The following is a 25701-nucleotide window of genomic DNA, read 5'->3' as shown; positions in this document are numbered from 1 at the left end:
CACCAGTCAGAAGAAATAATATTGACGCACTAGCTTAAAAAGTTCCTAATAAATTCTGTTCACACAATCGTTGACTCATGAATCATTTCATCTAATTAAACTTACAGAATTAAAATTAAACGAAATATTGTTTTGTTTTTTAAGGCAAATGTTATAGTTCTGTTTACAACGTTTCAATCTTATACAATTTTTAAAACAACAGCGAGGAAACGACCAAAACAATTAGTTTACTTTTCTTATCTTTAAAGTAAAAGTATTAATCGTTAACTTTAATGTTACAACATTTTAGGTAAAAAAAAGCCTGTAGGTATGCGCAAATTGGATAAGATCATGCATAATCTAAAAAAAATTAGTAGATTATTGATTTTTAAATAACCGTTTTTCATTTTGATAACGTTATTTACATTAGAAAAATCGAGAACTCTGCGTTGTTACCTTGTCTTCGCTTGCGGAATTCTTGGAAAAACATCGATATTATCGGCGAATTAAAACCTCGATGACATGGACGTTAACATCGATGTTTCCCCATCTCTAACTGGAAATAAATGGCTGCCGCATGAAAAAGAAAAACGTTTTGCAAACCGGGAAAATTGTGAATTGCAGCCGAAGAAACGAAGTAAAAGTGAAAAATAGGTAAAATACTTAACAATTAACTGATGAGCGATAAAGTTAATAAGAACTTTACTTTGGGGAGGGCGAAATAATAGTCTTTTTACGGCGTTGTGAAAATTGCAAAAGACCGCGACGTCGGCGGCATTCGATTTCTCCCCCCACCGAACAAAACGTGTCTGTGTGTCACAAAGTGTACATTTTTTTCATTTTATTGATTATAAACTAGGTAAAGTGCAGTGGAACGATGTCCATTCCGCCGTACATGATACCGCAGAATGCGTGGGCGGCGCAGCTGATGGCCCAGCAGGCCTATGCGGCGGCCCACGCGCAGCAGGCTCAACTGCACGCCCAGCAGCAGATGGCCAACCAAATCCAGCAGATTCCCCCACCAGGAGCACCGCTGCCGCCGTCCAGTGGCCATGCCAACGGGATTCCCATCCCGGCTGGCGGTCAGGGACCGGGCTTGGGTCAAATTCCCACACCCAAACCGGACATCCTCACCGAGGAGAAGCTGCAGGAGAAGGCCCTCAAATGGCAGCATCTGCAGTCCAAGCGATTCGCCGAGAAGCGCAAATTCGGCTTCGTCGACACCCAGAAGGAAGACATGCCGCCGGAGCACATCCGGAAGATCATACGCGATCACGGAGACATGACCTCTCGCAAATATCGCCACGACAAGCGCGTTTATCTGGGCGCCTTGAAGTATATGCCGCATGCGGTGCTCAAGCTGCTGGAGAATATGCCCATGCCCTGGGAGCAGATCCGGGATGTCCAGGTGTTGTACCACATCACGGGAGCCATCACCTTTGTCAACGAGATTCCCTGGGTCATCGAGCCCGTCTACATTGCTCAATGGGGGTGAGATAACTCTAGTTCTTCCTTGTAATCTCAATTAACAAGGTCACTTATTTTTAAGAACCATGTGGATCATGATGAGGCGTGAGAAGCGCGATCGTCGCCACTTTAAGCGCATGAGATTCCCGCCCTTCGACGATGAAGAGCCGCCTCTGGACTACGCGGACAACGTTCTCGATGTGGAGCCCTTGGAGGCCATTCAAATTGAGCTGGACAATGATGAAGATAATGCTGTGTACAAGTGGTTTTACGATCATCGTCCTTTGGTGGATACGCAGTGAGTTTTTTGAGCTAGCAACTAATATCGATTTTGTTCGTTAACATATATTTCTGTGCTAGATTTGTAAACGGTTCCACTTACCGCAAGTGGAATCTTTCCCTGCCCCAGCTGGCCACTCTTTATCGGCTGGCCAACCAACTGCTCACGGACCTGGTAGACAACAACTTCTTTTATCTGTTTGACCCCAAAAGTTTCTTCACCGCCAAGGCTTTAAATATGGCCATTCCAGGTGGACCCAAGTTTGAGCCCCTTATTAAAGACCACAATGTGGGGTAAGTGCTTTTGCAGCCTTAAAACCCATAATCAGAGTTTAATTTTCTCTTGATTTTTCAGTGACGAGGATTGGAACGAGTTCAATGACATTAATAAAGTCATCATTCGGCAGCCCATTCGCACGGAATACCGCATTGCTTTTCCCTACTTGTACAACAATATGCCACATTTCGTGCACCTGAGCTGGTAAGACCTCCTATTCTTCAGAAATTATTAATCTAAAATCTTATTTACGTGGTAGTAACGTTTCCAAGTGAACAACCTCGCTGGAAATGCTTCATGTCGCGTTAGAAAAAGGTCGAGCTCCCAGCTTACTACCAATATTGCGATAAACGGGAGCTGCAATGAATATGTTCGTGGCGATTGTTAAGAATAAATCGTGACTGCTGATAGTTGCATACACTTAAATTCATTTCAAGAAACAAGAATTTTAAGTAACCAATGGCTTTCCTCCATTTCAGGTATCACACACCCAACGTGGTCTATATCAAGACCGAAGATCCAGATCTGCCAGCCTTTTACTTTGATCCGCTCATCAACCCCATATCCCATCGCAATGCGAACTCAAAAGTGCAGGAGCCACTGCCGGATGACGATGAAGACTTTACGCTTCCGGACGATGTTCAACCGTTCCTGCAGGACACTCCCCTGTACACTGACAATACAGCGAACGGCATTGCCTTGCTCTGGGCACCTCGTCCTTTTAACATGCGCTCTGGCCGCTCCCGCCGCGCCATCGATGTTCCCCTAGTCAAGTGCTGGTACAAGGAGCATTGTCCTCCTGGTCATCCGGTCAAAGTGCGCGTTAGCTACCAAAAACTGCTCAAATACTATGTGCTCAATGCACTGAAGCACCGCAAACCAAAGCCACAAAAGAAACGGTTAGTTAAATTGGTCTTAAACTATCATAGACCCTCCTAAAGGTTTTATTTTACTTTGCAGCTACCTCTTCCGTTCGTTTAAGGCCACGAAATTCTTCCAGACCACCACCCTGGATTGGGTTGAAGCTGGATTGCAGGTTTGCCGTCAGGGATACAACATGCTGAACCTCTTGATTCACCGAAAGAATCTTAATTACCTGCATTTGGATTACAACTTCAACTTGAAGCCGGTGAAGACTCTTACCACAAAGGAACGTAAAAAGTCACGTTTCGGAAATGGTAAGTTAACTTAAAGCTGGCCATTTGAATGGTAATGCCTAACTCTTATTTTTATCTATTAGCTTTCCATTTGTGCCGTGAGATCCTGCGTCTGACCAAGCTAATCATTGACTCGCACGTTCAGTATCGGCTGAACAATGTGGACGCCTTTCAGTTGGCCGACGGACTGCAGTACATATTCGCCCATGTGGGCCAGCTGACTGGCATGTATCGCTACAAATACAAGCTGATGAGGCAGATTCGGATGTGTAAGGATCTGAAGCATTTGATATACTACCGCTTCAACACAGGACCTGTGGGCAAGGGACCCGGATGTGGCTTCTGGGCTCCGGGTTGGCGCGTCTGGTTGTTCTTCATGCGCGGCATTACTCCTCTGCTGGAACGCTGGCTGGGCAATCTGCTGTCGCGTCAGTTCGAGGGCCGACACTCGAAGGGCGTGGCCAAAACGGTGACCAAGCAGCGCGTCGAATCCCACTTCGATCTGGAACTGCGTGCCTCGGTGATGCACGACATTGTGGACATGATGCCCGAGGGCATCAAGCAGAACAAAGCGCGTACCATTCTGCAGCATCTTTCGGAGGCGTGGCGTTGCTGGAAGGCGAACATTCCGTGGAAGGTGCCCGGTCTGCCAATTCCCATTGAGAATATGATTCTGCGATACGTCAAGATGAAGGCCGACTGGTGGACAAACACGGCCCACTACAATCGCGAACGTATCCGCCGAGGAGCCACTGTGGACAAGACAGTGTGCAAGAAGAATCTGGGGCGATTGACGCGTCTTTACCTGAAGGCTGAGCAGGAGAGACAGCACAACTACCTGAAGGATGGTCCGTACATATCACCGGAAGAGGCTGTGGCCATTTACACCACCACCGTGCATTGGCTGGAGTCGCGTCGCTTTGCGCCCATTCCATTCCCGCCTTTATCGTACAAACACGACACCAAGCTACTCATCCTGGCCCTGGAACGTTTGAAGGAGGCGTACAGCGTCAAGTCCAGATTAAATCAAAGTCAGCGCGAGGAGTTGGGTCTGATTGAACAGGCATACGATAATCCGCATGAGGCCTTGTCCCGCATCAAACGTCATTTGCTCACGCAGAGAGCATTTAAGGAGGTTGGTTATCCGAATTCCAGCTTTTGTATAATTTGATCTAATGATTTTCATTTGATTTTCAGGTGGGCATTGAGTTTATGGACTTGTACAGTCATTTGATTCCCGTCTATGAAGTGGAACCGCTGGAGAAGATCACGGATGCATATCTGGATCAGTATCTGTGGTACGAGGCAGACAAGCGACGTCTTTTCCCGCCATGGATCAAGCCCAGCGATACCGAGCCCCCACCATTGCTGGCCTACAAGTGGTGTCAAGGTAAAGATCTGTTTAAGATCAGTTTGCACACGAGGATTTTCCGGTTCAGGGCATTTTGGGTGTGTGATTTGTAGCAAAGTGATATGTATTTGATCATCCCCTTGTTGCAAACCTCACGCCAAAGATGAGACCTATGAAACAACATTAGTTAGAGTGATGTATTGGTGCTTTGCTCAAAGACTTTTTAAATTATGACCTCACTAAGTTAGTTAAATCCAATTATAGGCATCAACAACCTGCAGGATGTGTGGGATGTGGGTGAGGGCGAGTGCAATGTGCTGCTGGAGTCCCGCTTCGAGAAGCTCTACGAGAAGATTGACTTGACGCTGCTCAATCGTCTGCTTCGCCTGATCGTCGATCACAATATCGCTGATTACATGACGGCCAAGAACAACGTGGTGATCAACTACAAGGACATGAACCACACCAACAGCTACGGCATCATCCGCGGCCTGCAGTTCTCCTCGTTTATCACGCAGTACTATGGCCTGGTGTTGGATCTTTTGGTGCTGGGCCTCCACCGATCCAGCGAGATGGCTGGTCCGCCCCAGATGCCCAACGATTTCCTCACCTTCCAGGACGCAGTCACTGAAACTGCGCATCCGATTCGCTTGTACTGCCGCTATGTCGATCGCATTCACCTGTTCTTCAGGTTTTCGGCGGAGGAGGCTCGTGATCTCATCCAGCGCTACCTCACCGAACATCCTGATCCCAACAACGAGAATATTGTGGGCTACAATAACAAGAAGTGCTGGCCACGTGATGCTCGCATGCGTTTAATGAAACACGATGTCAATCTGTAGGTTTTCCTTTTATTTAAAATCAAGTTTTTGTGATACTAAAGAATATTATCTATTATCTTGTGTTTTGCAGAGGTCGCGCTGTCTTTTGGGACATTAAAAACCGCCTGCCGCGCTCTGTGACCACCATTGGTTGGGAGAGCACTTTCGTCTCTGTTTATTCCAAGGACAATCCCAATCTGCTGTTCAACATGAGTGGATTTGAATGTCGCATTTTGCCAAAGGTTCCTTTAGCCAAACATTTTAGTCTAAGATCAGTTTTTAATTTATTGTTTTCTCGCCACAGTGTCGCACCCAGAATGAAGAGTTTACTCATCGCGATGGCGTTTGGAACTTGCAGAACGAAATTACCAAGGAGCGCACGGCTCAGTGCTTCCTGCGTGTGGATGATGAGTCGCTGGGACGCTTCCACAATCGAGTGCGACAAATCCTGATGGCTTCTGGTTCCACTACATTCACAAAGGTAGTTGGAATCTAATCTATTTTCTTTTGATTTCTATGTAATAACAATGTAATTTCAGATTGTAAACAAATGGAACACGGCGCTTATTGGTTTGATGACCTACTTCCGCGAGGCTGTGGTCAACACCCAGGAGCTGCTGGATTTGCTGGTCAAGTGCGAGAATAAAATACAGACCCGTATCAAGATTGGCCTGAACTCTAAAATGCCTTCGCGTTTCCCGCCCGTTGTGTTCTACACCCCGAAAGAGTTGGGCGGTCTGGGAATGTTGAGCATGGGCCACGTCCTGATTCCCCAATCCGATCTGCGCTGGTCCAAGCAAACGGATGTGGGCATAACCCATTTCCGCTCTGGTTGGTCTTAAAACAAGTAGAGTTCTTCTACATGTTGCTAATGAATACACTTTGTTGCTTTTAGGCATGTCTCACGATGAGGATCAGCTTATTCCCAATTTGTATCGCTACATTCAGCCCTGGGAGAGCGAGTTCATCGACTCGCAGCGCGTGTGGGCGGAATACGCATTGAAGCGCCAAGAGGCGAATGCCCAGAACCGACGGCTTACACTGGAGGATCTGGAGGACAGCTGGGATCGCGGCATTCCGCGTATCAACACACTCTTCCAGAAGGATCGCCACACACTGGCCTACGACAAGGGCTGGCGCATTCGCACCGAGTTCAAGCAATACCAGGTGCTGAAGCAGAATCCCTTCTGGTGGACTCACCAGAGGCACGACGGCAAGCTGTGGAACCTGAACAACTACCGCACGGACATGATCCAGGCGCTGGGTGGAGTGGAGGGCATCCTGGAGCACACCCTCTTCAAGGGCACCTACTTCCCCACCTGGGAGGGTCTGTTCTGGGAGAAGGCCTCCGGGTTCGAGGAGTCGATGAAGTACAAGAAGCTGACCAATGCCCAGCGATCCGGTCTCAACCAGATTCCGAACCGTCGCTTCACCCTGTGGTGGTCACCGACCATTAATCGCGCCAACGTGTACGTGGGTTTCCAGGTGCAGTTGGATCTGACGGGCATATTCATGCATGGCAAGATTCCCACACTGAAGATCTCGCTGATTCAGATCTTCCGAGCGCATTTGTGGCAGAAGATCCATGAGTCGATTGTGATGGATCTGTGTCAGGTGTTCGATCAGGAATTGGACGCCTTGGAGATCGAGACGGTGCAGAAGGAGACGATTCATCCGCGCAAGTCCTACAAGATGAACTCGTCGTGTGCGGACATTCTGCTCTTCCCCGCCTACAAGTGGAACGTATCGCGGCCCTCGCTGCTGGCCGACACCAAGGACACCATGGACAACACCACCACCCAGAAGTACTGGCTGGATATCCAGCTGCGTTGGGGCGATTACGATTCGCACGATGTGGAGCGCTATGCGCGGGCCAAGTTCCTCGACTACACCACGGACAACATGTCCATCTATCCCTCGCCCACGGGCGTCTTGATAGCCATCGATCTGGCCTACAATCTGCACTCTGCCTACGGCAACTGGTTCCCGGGCTGCAAGACCCTTATCCAACAGGCCATGGCGAAGATCATGAAGGCCAATCCCGCCCTGTATGTGCTTCGTGAGCGCATCCGCAAGGCGCTGCAACTCTACTCGTCGGAGCCAACGGAGCCGTACCTCAGCTCGCAGAACTACGGAGAGCTGTTCTCCAACCAGATCATCTGGTTCGTGGACGACACCAACGTGTATCGCGTCACAATCCACAAGACATTCGAGGGAAATCTGACCACGAAGCCAATTAACGGAGCCATCTTCATCTTCAATCCGCGAACGGGTCAGCTCTTCCTGAAGATCATTCACACGTCGGTGTGGGCGGGTCAGAAGCGTTTGGGTCAGTTGGCCAAGTGGAAGACAGCCGAGGAGGTGGCCGCGCTCATTCGATCGTTGCCCGTGGAGGAGCAGCCCAAGCAGATCATTGTGACGCGCAAGGGCATGTTGGACCCGCTGGAGGTGCACTTGCTCGACTTCCCCAACATTGTGATCAAGGGCTCCGAGCTGCAGCTGCCCTTCCAGGCGTGTCTCAAGGTGGAGAAGTTCGGTGATCTGATCCTCAAGGCCACGGAGCCGCAGATGGTGCTGTTCAACCTCTATGACGATTGGCTAAAGACCATCTCCTCGTACACGGCCTTCAGTCGTCTCATCCTCATTCTGCGTGCTCTCCACGTGAACACCGAGCGGACAAAGATCATCCTGAAGCCGGACAAGACCACCATCACGGAGGCGCATCACATTTGGCCCACGTTGACGGACGAGGAGTGGATAAAGGTGGAGGTGCAGTTGAAGGACCTCATTCTAGCCGATTACGGCAAGAAGAACAACGTGAATGTGGCCTCGCTAACGCAGTCCGAAATTCGTGACATTATCCTGGGCATGGAGATCAGTGCTCCATCCGCACAGCGTCAGCAGATCGCCGAGATCGAGAAGCAGACCAAGGAGCAGAACCAACTGACGGCCACCACCACGCGAACGACAAACAAGCACGGCGACGAGATCATCACCTCCACCACGTCCAATTACGAGACGCAGACGTTCAGCTCGAAGACCGAATGGCGAGTGAGAGCGATCTCCGCCACCAATCTGCACCTGCGAACGAACCACATCTACGTGAGCTCGGACGACATCAAAGAGACTGGCTACACCTATATTCTGCCCAAGAACATACTCAAAAAGTTCGTCACGATCTCGGATCTGCGAGCACAGATTGCCGGCTACCTGTATGGCGTGAGTCCGCCGGACAACCCGCAGGTGAAGGAGATCCGCTGCATCGTGATGCCGCCGCAGTGGGGCACCCACCAGACGATCAACCTGCCCAATGCCCTGCCCACGCATCAGTATCTCAAGGACATGGAGCCGCTGGGCTGGATCCACACGCAGCCCAACGAGTTGCCGCAACTGTCGCCGCAGGACATCACGACGCACGCGAAGATCATGCAGGAGAACTCGAACTGGGATGGCGAGAAGACGATAGTGATCACATGCTCCTTCACGCCCGGCTCCTGCTCCCTGACGGCCTACAAGCTGACGCCGTCGGGCTTCGAGTGGGGCTCCAAGAACACGGACAAGGGCAACAATCCCAAGGGCTACCTGCCGTCGCACTACGAACGCGTCCAGATGCTGCTCTCCAACAAGTTCCTCGGCTTCTTCATGGTGCCGGCGCAGAGCAGCTGGAACTACAACTTCATGGGCGTGCGCCACGATCCGAACATGAAGTACGAACTGCAGCTGGCCAACCCGAAGGAGTTCTACCACGAACTCCACCGCACCTCGCACTTCCTGCTCTTCTCGAATCTCGAGGACGGCGGCGATGGCGCCGGCGCGGATCGCGAGGATGTGTACGCGTAGAGGGCGGGCGGTGTGCATCTGGTGTCAGTCTTAGGTTCTTCGTTTAGTGCATACAAACAATTTTTATAAGCGTGTTTTCAAAATGCTAGCGTCTAGGTACATTTTGTAATAAAATCCATTCTCTTTTACCAACAAGTCACATCGTTGTTGCCATGGTATTCATTGCTTCGCCGTCACCGACGTTAAGGCTTTGTATTCACAAACATTTGTTAATGGTAAGTGTTCTGCTGTATGTATGACTAAAGTTAATGCTAAATTTGTGTTTGGTTCGGTTTTGGTTTCTGTTCCGGTTTCTAGGTACGTTCGATTGACTGCTGACCCGCATTCAGGAGCACTTCCACAGCACGATGGCCAGGTTGCCGGCGAAGAACAGGTACAGGATGTTCTCCGTCTCGTAGGAGACCTCGAAGCCGAATCCCTCGCCCACGACCACATGCCAATAGATGCCGAACTTCTTGTCCATGTTTTCCTTGATGATTTTGGCAGCGTGCTGGTAATGGATTTTCAATTATAAGTTAAGTTTATTCTGTAGTTGGCGGTGAACTGCAATACAAGGTGCTGGTTTGTCCCACGTACCAAATTGTTTATTTATTCGAATAAATAATTTGAAAACAATTTATTACGTTTGTGGTCTCATAGCTGAAGTTTTTAAGAATTCATTACTTTATTTTCTTTAAAACAATGAACCATTATTTGTAATAAGTATAATTAAGTCATTGTTTTAGAACAACTTTTAAGGTAGAAGCTTGACCAATTAACTTCAGAGCACATCAGTTTAAAGAATCGTATATTCCTTTAAAAAAATTTTAATTTTGAATTTTATTTCCTTGTTGAGCATTCAAAATATTAACGATTTTCAATTAAAATTTTGAATTTTATTTCTTTATAAAGCAATCAAAAGATTAACGCTTTATAAAACAATGAAATGATTACGTTATACATGGGCTCTCCTTTAATATAATCTCAATTAAAAATTTAAATTTTGTTCTTCATAAACCAATCAAAAGATTAAAGTTTTACATGGGCTCTCCTTAAGAACAAACCACTTACCTCATAGTTAGATGAGTATTTCTCGCAGGCGGTGATGGACAGTTCAATGGCCTCTATCCGCATCTCCTCGTTCATGTCCGAATGCTTAAATCGGGAGTCGTATAAGTCAGGATTTAATCCGGGATAAGTATATATCTTATACTAAACCAACCTTCACCAAAGGATAGACATGAACGATTTTCTTCTCGCCCTCCTTGCCCGCTTCTTCATCCGCCATGTCTGCGATTCACCAGCGACTGAAGGAAGCAACCGAAATAGTAACTATCACGGAGCCAGGCTAATGTAATAAAAATCGAGTTAAATTCCTATTTACATGTGACACACAAGTCAAGGTAAAGGCAGCACTATAGCAGCAGCAGCGATAGATGTGTATGAATGTACATATATATGCTATGTGAATGGCAGGTGAATGTTTATGAATTCTCCGTTTTTGCGCTATTGTCACGCCAGGATGGCTGCTATGGCAATTGGTTTTTGGGCACGGTTTCGGTTTCGATTGGCCTGCCAGCCTGTCAGGAGCGAGGTTGACTTGCAACTAAAACGATGAAAACGGATCCGCCGGCTCCGTGCTGACGCCAACTCCATTAACTGGCAACCACAACGGCCGGAGTTGAGTTTCTGCGCCGGGGGAAAGTTGATAGCCACACTCGTTCGGTGTGCGCTGCGTTTGCGCCAAGTCCTGTGCATGCTAAAGGTCCTTCGGGCCCCTCCTCCAGCTCCTGCTTCCTGCATCCCCGGTTTTAGTTGCAAACAAAAGCAATTTCCGTGCGGGTGCCACTGCGAGACAGACGACGCGGCGTCACAGTCATCATCTTGGCGGCAACCCCAATTTTTGCCAGGATTTTTGCACTCCAAATGGTCAGCTGGGGGAGGAATAGCCATTGATGCTTCGGGGAAAAACCCACCCCGCATCCCTTATGATGATGATGCACTCAAAATGTCAACAGATTGTCAGTTAACAAAACATGGGTAATGGTTTGATTTTATTTGAGAACTTAATTGTTATAGAGTTAATGACTCGAAGAAATTGTGCTTGTTGTTACAGTTTATACTTTATTAATATAACCTTGTTAGTTAGGAACAAGTTGCCTTATTAGGATCTTTGGAAAGTTGTTCTTAATCGTAGAGTCATGTACTATAAAATCTTTCAAAATTATAGTCACTTAAACAATAAAAATCCTTTAAAAACAAAAGGATTATTTTGCCAAATATGTTTTAACTAAGTTATACTCTGAGAAAATAGAGTTTTTAATTTGACGATTTAGGTGCAAGAACAGGATTAAAACATTAGGATTAAAATATGAGTAAAAGAAAATTTATTTTTCTTTACAAAATGTTTCTTAAACCAATTTTTGCACCTAAAATTGTTGCTAATTTAAAATTAGGTAGCAGTTAGTACCAGAGTTTATTCCGTCTAAAGTTACGTTTCAGGTCTCAAGTCCCAGCATTCCTCTTCTTCTTGATCCTGATCGATCAACACAGCCTCCTGGGAAAGACGTTCAGACAAGTCACAAGGATCGGACCACTGCGGTTCCTCATCGGAGTAATCGGAATCTTCTATTATAACGCATTCATCCTCAACTTTTATGTTGTTCTCTTGTAGTAATTCCACCAGAACATCTTTAGTGGCTCCTACGTAATGTAGGCGTTCTAATAGATCTGCAATTGACATTTTATAGGTGTCCTGGTAAGGATCTTGCTCATTCTCAGAAAAATTAGCCATTCTTTTAAATCGCTGCAACTCAATCTGGACTTCGGTCCAGATCTTTTCCTTTTCGGTACGTGTATCCTTATGAAAGGGATAGTCGACTGAATGAATGAGCTTGTATGGAGTGGATTCTTCATCAAGCTTAGGTGTGGAGTCCAAAGAATTCTCCAGCTCCATCTCCAGAAAGTCCTTGCGAACGAATACAGCTAACTGGGACACATGACCCACGGACTCAAGGTCCTTGGGCGGATTCCCCACTCCCAATAAGGAGAACATATAGTTCGGATATTTTTCAACAATGCTTAAGCACCAGGTTTTGAACTCCTCCCGGGTCCATTCGAACTTGTGATCGTCATGGCGAAATCCATTTGGCAGCAATGGATTGAAGCGCGTAAAGATTACGTTGTAATCTGAGTTTGGGGTGCTGAAAACCACCAATTTTGGCTGCATGAAACCAAATACATTGGATGGGATTTTGGACAGAACATCGTCGTACACATGCTCTATTCTGGAATGAAAAATAGGTTAGAATTTAAACAAGGCAAATCTTATTTTTATAAATACTTTAAAAATAATAACATTTAAACTCACAGTTCCAAGGCAATTACGGCATCAGTATCTCGCAATTCTTCCGAAGAATCTGCAACGCTTCCCTGAAGAATTTGGACGTTGAGAGGACCCAAACGGTGCCTTATATAGTCCGATACCAAAGGATTGACGCTAGTTGAATTTTTCCTAAGCAAGGGCTCGTCTATATCAACCTGCAATAAAGGATTATTCGAAAATAACGACCACTTATTGGAGCCAAATGAGAATGAAACATATAACATTTTGGACATTTGTTCATTGTTGATTTAATCATTAAGTTCATATTTATTAAACTTATTTTTTTATTTAAAAAAAAGTACGAAACAAAACAATTTAAATTAACCGAACGTATCAATTTATATATAAATATACTTTCAGTGTATAATATATACTGAATGAAATATAATGTACAAATTGTTCTTAAAAAAACTTATGTTTCCTAGCATAAACAAAATGAATTAACAAAAAAACATAGTTATAAAATTTTATACCTTAATTTCAATTTAAAGTTTTATATATTTATAAAACTAGTTAAATAAAAAAGTAATATATTTAACAAATTATTTAATATCAAATATAGATTTCAACTGGTATATGAATCCAAAACTATCAGATGGAATTAACAAATAGCATTTTAAATTCAAACGTTTACTTGTTTAACGGTACATTAAATGCATACTTCATTTAAAAATGCATTTTTCATTTTACAGGCACCGGTCACACTAGTCAAATCATTTTTCCAGCCTCGACTGCGGTCACACTGCAAAAACTGTGCGTGTGTGTGTGTGTGCAGCAGTGCACAGGAAGAATGTGTAATTGTTACGAAAAGTCAAATGGAAACGGAATTATAATAGCAATAATCGCGTGAAAGTGCAATTGGGCACCGTTGCACCGAGTGAAAAGTGTAAGCATTACGATAAAACACCTAAAACGGAAGAAATCAGCGGAAAACCCCCAAACATTCGAAACGGGGCAAAGAAAACGTAGAAAAACAAGAAGAAGAGAACGAGCAATACGTGAGAAAAATACATACTGCAAACTCAATTCGACTTTGGGCCGCGATAGCAACTAATTAACACGTGAAAAGCGCTCAGTCTGAGGGAAAAACCCTGTGCAACTGAACAAACATGCCAGCATTTAGTTCTTTGTTTAATAATGCCGGCCAGAAAATCGATTTTTTTCGGAACCCTCAGTATGTTTGTATGTCGGTGTGTTTGTGTTTCCAGACATGGTGGTGCGTTCGCGTTTGTTTGTGTTTGTATTCGTGCCCCCGGACGCGCAGCAAATTAGATCGTTTTGCAGCACTGCCAGGAAAAATAATGAAAAAAACAACTAAAATCGATCGAGGAGGAACAATTATCACGTTAAAATGACCAATATCCAAATAAAATAACCTCAAGTTGTTTGTAACCGTATAGAAAATTATGCTAATTATGCCTGATCTCATACTTCAAAAATAGTCAGCACTCGCGCTTTACAACACTGTTAGGCACAACAATAAAATGACAAAAATGACTTGGGGGCAAAAAAGCAAAAAATAAAAAACAAATCCTAATAGCACAAAAACTTAAAAGACTCTTGTTTGAATAAAAACAATACTAATTTCTGCCTGAATACCACATACCACAAAAATAGATAATTAGTAACCCGTTCGTTTCTTCTTCTATCCACTTCAGTTGATAAAAAACCGCCGTTGAAAGCGGAATCGCACAAAAACAAGCCAGCTTTCGCAAACAATTGAAATCACACCACTTAAAAGTGAGACTTAGTCACAGAATCCAAGAGGAGTTACCTCCGCAAACACATCCACACCCTCGCCAGCTGCCGACATGGGCAAGCGTCTCCAACTGGAGCGCCCAACCACGGAGCGCAGTGCACGCAAGCGAAAGCGTTCGGCGATCAAGGACGTCGCGAAGCGCCAGCGCTTGAGCGGCGGCTCCAGCAGCGCCAATGGCTTTGAGTTCCACGAGAACGACGACGAGGAGTCCTGCTCCTCGGCTGGATCCGCTGGCGGCATGACGGTGGATCCACCCACACTGTTGCACACCCCGCAGGCTCGTAGTTTGCTCCTAACGGAAGCCAGCATCGCCAGCGATCACAATAACTCCAGTGTGATGGAGTCACCGCGTCCGGTTTACACGCTCCGGCCCTCGGTGGTCAATGGAACCATTCTGAGGGACGTGCTCTCCAAGGCCTGGCGCTTGGGGCGACCCATAGGTGAATGCTCGATAAACATCAATCTGTTTCTCGAGAGAACTAAACTCTATTCTTTTCCGCAGGGAAGGGCAACTTTGGCGAGATCTTCCTAGCCTCGGATGATACTGTATGCCCGGCCAGCTCGGAAACAGCCAAATACGTGGTCAAAATAGAGCCACACTCAAACGGCCCCCTTTTCGTAGAGATTCACTGTCTGATCAACACATCGCAGAGCAAGGGTGAGCATATTGAATCAATTTCTCTCCATTACATCAGCACTCAAACGCAATTTACAGATGTATCAGATTGCGGGGAAGATGCTGCCATCCTGCCAGCCCAACAGACGCATGCCCTCAGTAAGGGTCCGCCCTCGGGGATACCCAGATTTATTGCCTCGGGCACGCACTACTTTGGAGATGCCCGCTACCGCTTTCTGGTGCTGCCGCGCTTCGATCGCGACCTGCACTCGCTGATCAAGAACTCAAGGGTCCAGCAAAAGTCACTCCTAGTGCTGGCTGTGCACATAATCAATGTGCTGGAGAATCTGCACGACAAGGGATACTGTCATAACGATATTAAGGCCCAGAACCTGATGGTGTCCAAGTGCAAGTACCTCAGGAAGCAGGCGGTACCGAAGGGCAATGGCTACGACGAGCACTACGAGGAGAAGCAGCAGACCACAGATAGTGGCAATAGCTCGGAGCAGGAGACCAACGACGATGACTACTTCCTCAAGAACGAGAAGTTCGCCATGAAGGGGATTGCGCATATTAAGCAGGATGACGACGAAGACGACGAGGATTTCGACGATGGCGCAACATCGAACAGCAACAACAGCAACAGCCTGGACATCTACCACACGCCAGTGACCAAGAAGCGAGCTGCACGCAATCCCGTCCAGTTCAGCGGCTCCAATCCGGTGCGTTCTTGTCGTCGCGAGAAGCGCAACTCCATGTACGAGGAGATGGTCAAGTCACACTATCTGCGCCCCACCAAGCGCATCAGCTACCGCGAGGAGTTCAACGAGGACGGGTATCCCAAGGCGACCGAGGAAAACAGTGATGAATCGCCGGAATCGTCTGATAACGAGTCCGATGAGTTCATTCCGCCCTCGTCCCTCCGTTCGTCTAGCAAAAAAGGGGGCAGGAGCGCTCAGGTAGCCAGTCCCAAAAAGTGTCTGGTTTCGACCCGGGCCACCCGTCACCAGGAGAAGCTGAAGAAGGAGCCCGTCGATGAGCACAAAGCGCGTAGCAGGGGCAGCAAGCACGGTGACAGCCACCCAACTGAGTACAAGTTCCTGCCCGTCGAGGAAGAGCACGTTTTCCTCATCGATTTTGGACTGGCGTCCAAGTACCAGGATCGCGGAGTGCACCGGCCCTTCATAATGGACCAGCGGCGGGCGCATGACGGCACGCTGGAGTTCACGTCGCGCGACGCTCACCTGGGCGCCCATTCGCGGCGCAGTGATCTGGAGTGCCTGGGCTACAACCTGCTGTACTGGTCCGAGGGCTATCTGCCCTGGAAGGACGTGGCCCAGCAGCAGCAGCAGGAGAAAGTGCACCGCGCCAAGGAGCTGTTCATGACGGACGTGCCCGAGATGCTGCGACAGTTCTATGGCAAGCAAGTTCCTAAATATCTGGGCGAGTTCCTGCTGCAGATCGTTCAGCTGGCCTACCAGGAGCGACCCAACTACGAGCGCTACCGCAAGATCTTCAAGCGCGAGTACCAGCGCCTGGGCTACGATCCCAGTCAAATGCGTTTGAGCAGCGAGGAGATCCTGCGCACTTGTGTCTCCGCCAAGGATGTGGTCGATGGCAGCAAGTGCGACATCTTCGAGCTGAACAACAAGATAGCCACGAATGTGATGCGCAACTCGGCGCTGAGCACCCCGTTTCAGGAGCATTCGCTCACCAACCGCGTCTCACCCAAAAATCTGCGTTCAAAGTCCAACAAGAAAACGGCGAAAAAGAAGTTCTCATGGGCGGAGGTGCTCTCGCAGGATCCCGATCAAATAGCCCGCGAACGGGCGGTCAAGGAGTTCGAGCGGGAGGAGTCCATCTGCCCGCTGGAGTCCCGTCTTCCAAAGCGCTACGAAGGCAAGCCCACCTACGCGATACTGGCCATGGAGCAGAGTCGTCGCGAAAGGGGCTTGGTTGTCCAGGAGCATAATGACGACGACGACGACGAAGAGGAGGATGACAACGACGATGAGGAGGACGAAGAAGATGAGAACCAGGAGGCCCGGAGTAATGAGGCAGAGGAAGAGGAGGACGCGGATAGCGTTGATGGTGAAGTGAGTTTAAATCATTTGAATAGAGAAACGAAACCAGGTGAAAGGAGAATTGGCTTTCAGCTGGTTAAGATTTCTATGAAGCCAGTATTAATATTTTCCCATCGATTTTTTTGCAGGATGAATCGGAAGGTGCAATGGAGGACAGCGAATGCTCCCGCCATTCCGCGAAAGCTTCGCGTGGCCGTCCCAAGGGCACCGCCCGCAAGCGAACCACCAGCAAGCAGAGCCAGCCGCAGCAGAACCAGCCGCAGCCGCCGCCCGTGAAGCCCAGTCGCGGTGTGGGACGTCCGAGCAAGAACTCGGCCGTCGCGCGGTTCGCTCACGGCAAGAGCCGCTCCACGCCGCTGTCGGCAGTGGCCAGTAACAAACGTGGCTGCGCCACACGCAAGGAGAACAGCCACAGCAACAGCAACAGCTCCACTCTGGCCTCGGCCACCGGCGAAGGCGAGCGGAAACTAAAGTCGAGCCGCTTGCGCAGAGCTCTTTATAAGACTGAACCCAAACACGGCGAGCACGATGCGGAGAACAACTCGAGCCTGCTGGAAGTGCAGAATCTGTACGGCGAATACGATGACGAGAACAACTACGGCAAGGGGCGCGGTGTCCACTCGTCCAGGCACTGTCGCAAATGATTGCCCCCAGATTAGATGACAATTAGGAATAGAGACTAGGACCGATCCAATTGGATGTCGGACAACAACGGAAGCAGATGAGAAACAGGACAGAGGAGCAGAACAGAAGAAACCTAAATTCGTTTTCAAGTATTTTTAGTGGTAATTAAGGTACGAACAGGACAGATCCTACTTATATACATACAAACATACTTCGACTTCGGACCTGAAAGGCGGCAGGCGAGGCGTGGACTCGATCTAGTGAGACCGACTTCATGATGTGTAATTTTGGTTTTTTTAGACATTAAATCGATAAGTTTTCGTAAGTTTTTTGGTTGGCACGCTCAGCTCCTTAGGGAAGATGTTGTTGAATTATCCATTATAGCATGTAGTACCCAGTTGTAAGCGATGTTTATGTGTTTTTAGAGTTTAAACGGTGCGCAGGAGCAGTGCGCCACCATTGCCTTGATAGCAAATCATTGATCATTGATTTTTAAACTCCTATTTTATAACTTGAAATTTTTATGTTAGTTACGTTATATTAAAAACATCATCCTATAGATTCACCCACATTTCATGCAGCCCGGTACATACTCTCCTCAAAAGTATTTAATATAACTAGATAAAGTTATTTCGTAAACATGATACAAGTCTAAGCTAGGATATATATGCGTGTATAAACAAGCAGCGGAAATAAATAAATTAGAATTGTATTTCCTTAATAACTAATCGCGAAAGTCGAGTCTTATTCCTAAATTTTGGGAGAACAAACTGAAAGTGCTTACCAGTAGAATTTGTTCTATTGTCTCAATGCGACGCATAAGCTGGAAAAAGCGCATTTCGGCACAGCCGAACTCTACAACCTTTTTGATGTGGTCCTTCCAGCGGGAGTCCTCCAGGATCTGAATGGCTGCACAGTAGCGCTGTTCGTACACTGGTGGATCGAAGGTAATCCCGGTTTCAGTCATGGTTGTTAGGGTTTGGAAATCCCCGCAAGGAAACTTGTAGCAAAACATTGCGCTTCGTTTAAGAGTGACCACTGGGCTCTATGACAAAAATCCTCATGGATTTCAAACGGTAAATATATCTTGAGAGGAGATTATCCTATCGATAGTTATTGAATTTGAATTTGGGCGGTATTTTTGTGGCACAGAAATGTGTAGAGGTTCTCTCACTGAAAAATTAATCAAAAACTAATCTGTTTTTTGGCATTTATTTATAAGAATTCCGGATTCATACTATTGTACTATATAAGGCATTTATAGGGACCTCAATCCCTTAAAGGTTTCAGTGTCAACGTAGAATTTAATTGAACTGGGTCGTATTGACATAGGTCACTAAAAACTTTAAATAAAAATCAAAGTTCTATAATAGCAAGACATAAAATCTCTAACAGCCTTAAAACTGAACAAAAAGTGAAAAATCGGTTAAAGTTCTTAAAAAATAACTTAGATTTACAAATCCTTATAAAAGAATACAAAAGTATAAGAGCTCGTAAAAGCTCGTTCTTTAAATTGAAGTCTCTAATTTTTCAAAGTCCTAAGCTCAATATAAGTTCTTTAATAATGTTCTAACGATATTTAGAAATTTAACATTTTTTAATTAAATTTTTGGCACGAAGAACCACACATTTATATGACTTGGTTACAAGATCTTACATACTTAAAATGGCATATTCTCCTACACATTATACTCCTTTGCATATTCAAGAACACTATTTTGAATCCCCAACTTTATGGAAATCAGTCTGTCGTTTGTGGTCAGGGTAATCACGCAACTTCCGGCATCCCTTCCGGACGACCTTCGCTGCAGGTGTTTGCCTCACTGGGTGGTGAACCCCCACCAACCACCAATCACTCGACCGTCGAATTTGCAGACAGGTCTGCAGGCCGCCGTGGGAGCTTATCCATATTGGTATAACTATAACGTTTAATGCCCGGATAATGCCGACTCCCCCACATGAGAAACGTTTTAACTTTTCAACCTGCTGCCATAATTTCCAGGCTAATTGCCATGTGCTTGAAATGGAAATTTAGAAATCAATAAATTTTAGTGCCCCGCACTGGCGGAGGTCCTTTGCCCACGGTTGCCATAATTATACACGTCGGCTGTTCTGTCGCCGTGGACTGGCTTTTGTTATTGTTTGCACTGAAAGACGTTGCCGGGTCTCATAAAGCCATCAAATGCGGTAGAGCACTGACAAAAACTCATGTTGCTATGATGGGTTTCACAATTTTTTACAAAATTTTTAAAACATATTAAACTAAGTGGATTGAACAATGTACAAAAATTCCGATCTATTTTTACCAAATAGAGTCGAAGAATATACATAAAAAATATGAATAAGATAAAACCAAAAGATTGACTTAACAAATTTATATCAATTTGTTTTATTATTATAATAGAATAGATTTTATTATTATAATAGATTGCATTGTTTTTTATAATAATTTTATTAAAAAACTTTTTTTCTTTACCAAAACCCATTGAAAATATTTGTAATTTGAAAACCAACCAACCAATAGATTAAGAAAAATGTAAGAAAGGATTTCTTAAATCTTATAAAAACAAGGAAAATTACTAAAACTTTTGAGGACGAAATTTTGAAATCCTTTAGAATACAATTACATATTTCTAAATAATTTTCCGTGTAAATTGGGGCTACCGGACTACCGCCCGGAAACCAAAAATCCAATAAGCCATCAGTGTGTGTGAGCGGTTTGGCTTGCAGGGCTTGCGTGCTCCACGAAGTCTGCGGCTCAGTCAGCTCAGTTCGCATTCGCCATTCGTGCTTTCAAGTTGTCCGTCAAAAGATGGCCAAGTTCAATCCGCACCAGCTGTCGAATCCCCGGGCGAATGTCTTCATCCTGGTCAATCTGGGATGCGAAATGCTCTACGTCATTGATCAGCGGCTGAAGGCGCAGCAGATTGCACAGGATAAGTCGATTCAGGGTGAGCCATCCTGATAACCATAAATATCTAGTTTGGAACTCTAAACACACAAGTAATATTTGAACTAGAAGGCGTTCCTGAAATTCACAGGATTCGTCTTTAAGGTTTCGAAAAGGTTTAATTGTGTTTAGTTCTTAGGATTTCTATGTTTCGTTTTAAATTCTAATCTTACAAAAAATAAATACTTTTGAACTCAAATTTACAAATCCAAAGATATTGAAATTTCATATTCTTTTATACCCCTACAAAGGGTATTATAATTTCAGTTGCTTTTGCCATGCAGTGAAGGAGACCCCATATAGTATACTATATATATTCCTGATCAGTATCACTAGTATAGTCAATCTAGACATGTCCATCTGACCGTCTGTTCGTTTCTAAGCAAACTAGTTTCTTAGTTTTAAAGCTATCTAGATAAAAGTATCCTTTCTTTGACAGGGAGAATATAATAACTTGGAACTAACTAAATCAAAATTAAAGTTTCGCTATTCTTAACAAACTTAGAGGAGATATAGTAAAAGCTTACCATTTCAAAAATTCGTTTATGCATATAAGCATTTGTTTACCCACAACTAAAAATTATACAACATTATTTAAATTCAAACATCAAAATAGATAAATAAAAAATCGCATTAAAATGGAAATATAGTCGTTTAATATTATAGAATATTTCAATTTTGTAATTGCTGCAAGTGGTATACGTTTATGTAAATGGATTTGCCGAAGTTTGCTCCCATTTTCGATGAATTTTAAATGAACCAGCTAAAAACTAATGGTCCGTGATAATCGTTATGCTCTTTAAAAGGATACTGAATATAAATGCATACTTTGGTGGCAAACTCTGACTCAAGCCAAGCAATTAAATTAAAGCTTGATATATATTTACATTTCCAAGTTATCCACGATGTGACGACAGTGCTGTTGGAGCCCAAGTTTATAGACTCGCTGCTCAACGGATCGAAGCATAATAATGCCCAGCTGCTGACCACCGAGCACTGCAAGTTCATGTTGAACGACATAGCCACCTGCTCCTTGATGCGACTGGACGAGCAGTCCATGTCCAAGCTGTGGAACCTCATGACCATGGTGTACAAGTGGCAGCTCTTCGTGTCCCGCCATCAGCACCACCTGCTGGAGATTACGTTCCGGCACCTGGAGGCGATCAACAGGCTGTATCCGGATGCCAAGCGGCACATGTTGATTGACTTCACGAAGAACACACTGTTGGACTTCTGGAACGCCAGCGGGGAGGAGGCCCAGCTGTCCATTTACCAGACGAATCGCGCCTGGCTGCAGTGCTTCAACACCAAGATATCGCTGCTCATTCGCCTCGGTTTCCAGGCCATGGACGGCAGTTTCTTCAAGGATGTGGATCAGGACTACTTCGCCGAGTACGTCCAGTCGGCGGGTGACAACCTCTATGCGAAGAGTGCCGAGCAGCGGGTGCAGCCGGAGCAGCGGGAGCCCAACCGCATGGACCAACTGGCCGCCCAGCTGAACATCAATCCCGTGCAGGGCGAGGATCTGCAGCCCATCAATGCCCGCCAGTTCCAGCAGCAGTTCGAGCAGGCCTTCGGCAATGTGCTCTTCGATGAGCCGGTGGCCAGCGGCTCCTCCGGCTGTGAGTTCGTTCAGCTGCAGCCCACGACTCCGAGTTCATCGATGGCCCGAGGTGGATCCATGCTCAACCAGAACCTGCTCGATTTGTACAGCAAAATTCCCTAGAATTTTCGTTTAGAAAATATTGTATTTGTTGGTTTTTGTAAATTAATTATAAAAACGCCATAGGTTGCATAGTTCTTGTTTGTTTTTTGTTTTGTTTCGTTTTGTTTTCATCGAAGACATTGTTGTGATCAAAAAATAAATCAACGTTAGAATTTTGAGCTTGCGACTTGTAATGAAATCTGTGTGTGTGTGTGTGTGTTGGGGGTGTGTGTATGCGTAAAATAGAACCAAAGGTCGAAATGTACAATTACAAATATAAAAGTTAAGGGCGTGCTCTTGCTCTTGCACTTGCTATCCTCATCTTATCTCATCTGATCTCATCGAATCGCGCTGCTGCCTGCGCTACAGAATTATGGCAACAACATGTATAATAATCAATTACTCTCCTCATAGTTTGTGTGTGTCTCGCTTGTAATAATACGCTGCCTGCCAGTCGAAGTCAGCAAAGGAAAAGTTCGTCCGTGTTGGTTGTTAATGGTTTGTTGTTGTGCTTGTTGTGGTTGTTGTGGTGATGATGATGGTTGTTGGCCGGCGGCAGGATACGATTACATCTTCGCCTTGAGCGGCACTGCGTCCACCATGATATGCAGGGCCATTTTGAGGCACTCCTCCGCAGAGCTGATCTGCTCGCACGGATAGGCGGCGCCGTATTGCGTGAGGAAGTCGCAGTACTTCCGGTAGTTGCTCACCGCAAAGTCGTAGTTGTAGGCGCCCAGCGACTTCATGTCCGTGTCGTCGGTCACCGACGGCACCGTCGCCTTGTGCGGCATCCGCCCGAACGTCGGGTAGTCCAGCTCGCAGCCCTCGCACTTGCAGTCGAAGCGGTACTGCATGGACAGCGTGTCCAACCGCTGCTGCTTGCTGAAGATGGCAAAGTGGGCGCTAAAAAATAAGAGGGCAAATCAATTACTTTTTATGTCTATAAACCTTTTTTAATGGATTAGTACAAGGCTAGAAGTCTTTTTCTTTTTTATCATATTCAATTTGGTAACAAACTCTTTACTATATCAATCAGTTTAAGTTCATTTTATGCTGAGAACTGAAGTAAAAGTGGAAATAATTGACTAGTTTCTATCATAACTTATTTAATTTAGATCTGAGAGGAAGGAAATCAATTACTATTAATATCTAGCATTTTTTTTTAGCAAGTTAGGACAAGGTTAAAAGGACAAAAACTCATTTTAATTCATGATATATTTAAATTTGCAATACATCCTTTAATTTCTTTTCTTTTCTTTATAAAGAAGTTTAAGGCCGCTTTAAGCTAAGAACTGAAGTAAAAGTAAAAACAAATAACTTTTATAGTTCATATTAAGATTAGTGTTAATAATAATTTAGCAGATTCGACACGGTTAAATGAACAAGACTGATGTTTCTATTGTATCTTATATAAACACGTATTTTATACTTATATCATTAGCCGTTTTAAGCTGAGAAATGAAGTAAAAGCAGAAACGAATGACTAATATAGTCTCCATCAGCACTATTTTAAACTGTTGCTCACTAAGAGGTGGTTAACCAAGTTCTAAGGCATAAAACACTCACCCATAGTTGTCGTAGAGCACATTTCCCGCCTTAATGGGCCGCAGGACGAACAGGTAGGCCTTGGTACCCTCGTATATCCTTAAAGTATTGGGCGCACACGAGTGGTTCAGCAGTGAGAGGAAGGCGTACGCCCCGGACGAGTGCGTCTGGTCGTCCTTGGTCTCGTTAACCTGCTCCACCAGATCAATGCCGTGCATGTTCGATGGGGACGTCTGCAGGTGCCGGAAGAGCAGATCCGTGAAGAAGTTCATGCCCTCCTCGCCGCCCAAATGGTCCTTGAGCGGGGTGTATTCGATGATGAAGTGCTTGAGCACGGCACAGACCACGGAGCGCTGGAAGAGATCGGAGACGGAGCGCAGGTGCTGGTTGGTCACCAGTCCGTGGATGGCCCGGTAGTGCTCCTGCGGCGACAGCTGCCCGTAGTCCAGGTCGAAGGCGCACTTGTGCTGATTCTGCGGCTGCTCGCAGAAGGCCATCAGCTCCTCGATGCTGGGATAGAGATCCAGGGCGGCCAGCGTGGTGCGCAGCGCGATGCCGTGGATCTTGTTGAACATGCGGTGCAGAAAGTCAATGATGGGGCACTCGAAGCGATGGTAGGTGGACATGGCCCGCTGCTTGCACTCCTCGGAGCAGAACATCACGGAGCAGCAGCTGTCGCAGGGTACGAGGGTCAGGTAGTTCTCCCGCTTGCAGGTGGCGCACCGGATATACCGCATGGGCGGCAGCAGGGTGGAGCAGAACGGCTGCTCCACGGCCACCAAATCGCCCACGACCAGGTCCCGATTGCTGACCACGAAGCGTCCCTCGTCGGCGGATTCGCGCAGCTCCAGGCAGTCGGCTATGTACGGCACCTGGGCGTGCGAATCGAAGCTGAGCTTGAACTCGTAGGGCACCAGATCCGGCGGCTGTTGCTCCAGCAGCTGCTGGCAGTCCCGCTCCCGCTTGTCCAGCTTGTGGCTCAGCCGGGCCGGATAGTTGGCCTTCCGGGCCAGCTCGATGTTGGCCAAGCACTCCCGGTAGCGCTTCCATTCGAACAGAACCGCCGACCGGTTGGCATAGCCAATGGACAGGTGCTCCGAGTTGGGCTCGGCATAGCAGATGCTTTTGTTGTACAGCTCCAGCGCCTGGAGGGGATTATGGGGTGGTGTTATTTAGGGTTCGAAATAGAGGTGTCACCTCACCTGAAAGTATTTCCTGTTCTTCAGCGAGAACTGCTCGTTGCCCAGCATACGGAACTCGACGCTCCGCTTGTTGCACTTGTCCTCCCGCAGCGTCACATTCAGGAAGATCTTCTCCATGTACTTGAAGTCGATCAGGGCCCGCTCCACGAAGTCCACCTTGCGGTAGTTCTCCTTCAGCTCGTTAAATTTGGCAGAGATTATGTTGATCAGCTTCCAGTCGTTCAGTTTCTTCACCAGATCGTCGCTCACGTCGTACACGTCCATCTTGTGAGCGGGGGGTGGGGTATTGCTATCCTCGTCCTGGTCCTGTGTGTCCTGGAGACTTCTCCGGATCGGATCGGATTGGATCGGATCGGATCGGATCGGATCGGATCCTACGTTTCAGTCCGCGTGTCGGCGACGCCGCCTGTTTTTTTCAACCGGAAAATCGGTTCGTTTGGCCCACTGCCGCTGCCGCAAATTCTTTGGCTGGCGCACGTGCTGACCGCTAATTTGCGATTTCACAGACAATTTTGATTCGGCAATATTGCGAATATCCGCAGAGCGAAATAAAATGTTATTTTTTGCCAATTATTAATTAATCGATATTATCAATGTTTTTAAAACATCGATGACATCGTTGTTATCATCGATGTTTCCCCACCTCTTGTCGATAGATTTGAGAAACAAACTTCGATGTAT

General features: G+C 46.3%; 6 protein-coding genes and 1 non-coding gene across 7 annotated transcripts; 4 read left to right on the top strand and 3 right to left on the bottom strand.

The window, feature by feature from the left end:
- Positions 1-524: 524 nt before the first annotated feature.
- On the top strand, positions 525-9306 carry LOC108144519 (pre-mRNA-processing-splicing factor 8). Its single transcript, XM_017269460.1, has 14 exons — positions 525-633; positions 839-1470; positions 1529-1744; positions 1807-2019; positions 2081-2206; positions 2482-2901; positions 2963-3180; positions 3243-4294; positions 4357-4549; positions 4775-5348; positions 5423-5573; positions 5636-5812; positions 5871-6162; positions 6227-9306. The coding sequence occupies exons 2-14, from the start codon at positions 857-859 to the stop codon at positions 9169-9171; spliced, it is 7191 nt and encodes a 2396-aa protein (XP_017124949.1). The 5' UTR covers positions 525-633; positions 839-856; the 3' UTR covers positions 9172-9306.
- Positions 2250-2425, top strand: LOC121466961. The gene has a single exon (XR_005977123.1).
- Positions 9307-9329: 23 nt separating the features above from the next.
- Positions 9330-10766, bottom strand: LOC108144520 (dynein light chain 4, axonemal). Its single transcript, XM_017269462.2, has 3 exons — positions 10373-10766; positions 10222-10305; positions 9330-9661 (listed from the first exon to the last, which is right to left on the bottom strand). The coding sequence occupies exons 1-3, from the start codon at positions 10436-10438 to the stop codon at positions 9497-9499; spliced, it is 315 nt and encodes a 104-aa protein (XP_017124951.1). The 5' UTR covers positions 10439-10766; the 3' UTR covers positions 9330-9496.
- A 410-nt stretch (positions 10767-11176) lies between these two features.
- Positions 11177-18791, bottom strand: LOC108144608 (small RNA 2'-O-methyltransferase). Its single transcript, XM_017269630.2, has 3 exons — positions 18403-18791; positions 12521-12690; positions 11177-12437 (listed from the first exon to the last, which is right to left on the bottom strand). The coding sequence occupies exons 1-3, from the start codon at positions 18631-18633 to the stop codon at positions 11642-11644; spliced, it is 1197 nt and encodes a 398-aa protein (XP_017125119.1). The 5' UTR covers positions 18634-18791; the 3' UTR covers positions 11177-11641.
- Positions 13275-18346, top strand: LOC108144607. Its single transcript, XM_017269629.2, has 5 exons — positions 13275-13421; positions 14194-14734; positions 14797-14952; positions 15010-17006; positions 17123-18346. The coding sequence occupies exons 2-5, from the start codon at positions 14347-14349 to the stop codon at positions 17636-17638; spliced, it is 3057 nt and encodes a 1018-aa protein (XP_017125118.1). The 5' UTR covers positions 13275-13421; positions 14194-14346; the 3' UTR covers positions 17639-18346.
- A 1590-nt stretch (positions 18792-20381) lies between the features above and the next one.
- LOC108144732 (protein OSCP1) lies at positions 20382-22341 on the top strand. The gene is made up of 2 exons (XM_017269828.2): positions 20382-20569; positions 21465-22341. Exons 1-2 carry the CDS (start codon positions 20431-20433, stop codon positions 22292-22294), a joined length of 969 nt encoding a protein of 322 aa, XP_017125317.1. The 5' UTR covers positions 20382-20430; the 3' UTR covers positions 22295-22341.
- Positions 22342-22358: 17 nt separating this feature from the next.
- Positions 22359-25614, bottom strand: LOC108144730 (SET and MYND domain-containing protein 4). The gene is made up of 3 exons (XM_017269827.2): positions 25021-25614; positions 23840-24963; positions 22359-23176 (listed from the first exon to the last, which is right to left on the bottom strand). Exons 1-3 carry the CDS (start codon positions 25282-25284, stop codon positions 22840-22842), a joined length of 1725 nt encoding a protein of 574 aa, XP_017125316.1. The 5' UTR covers positions 25285-25614; the 3' UTR covers positions 22359-22839.
- Positions 25615-25701: the final 87 nt, after the last annotated feature.

This window comes from Drosophila elegans, unplaced genomic scaffold (assembly GCF_018152505.1).
Source record: "Drosophila elegans isolate 14027-0461.03 unplaced genomic scaffold, ASM1815250v1 contig_183, whole genome shotgun sequence".
Lineage (NCBI taxonomy): Eukaryota > Metazoa > Arthropoda > Insecta > Diptera > Drosophilidae > Drosophila > Drosophila elegans.
This window is presented reverse-complemented; position numbering and strand designations above follow the sequence as displayed.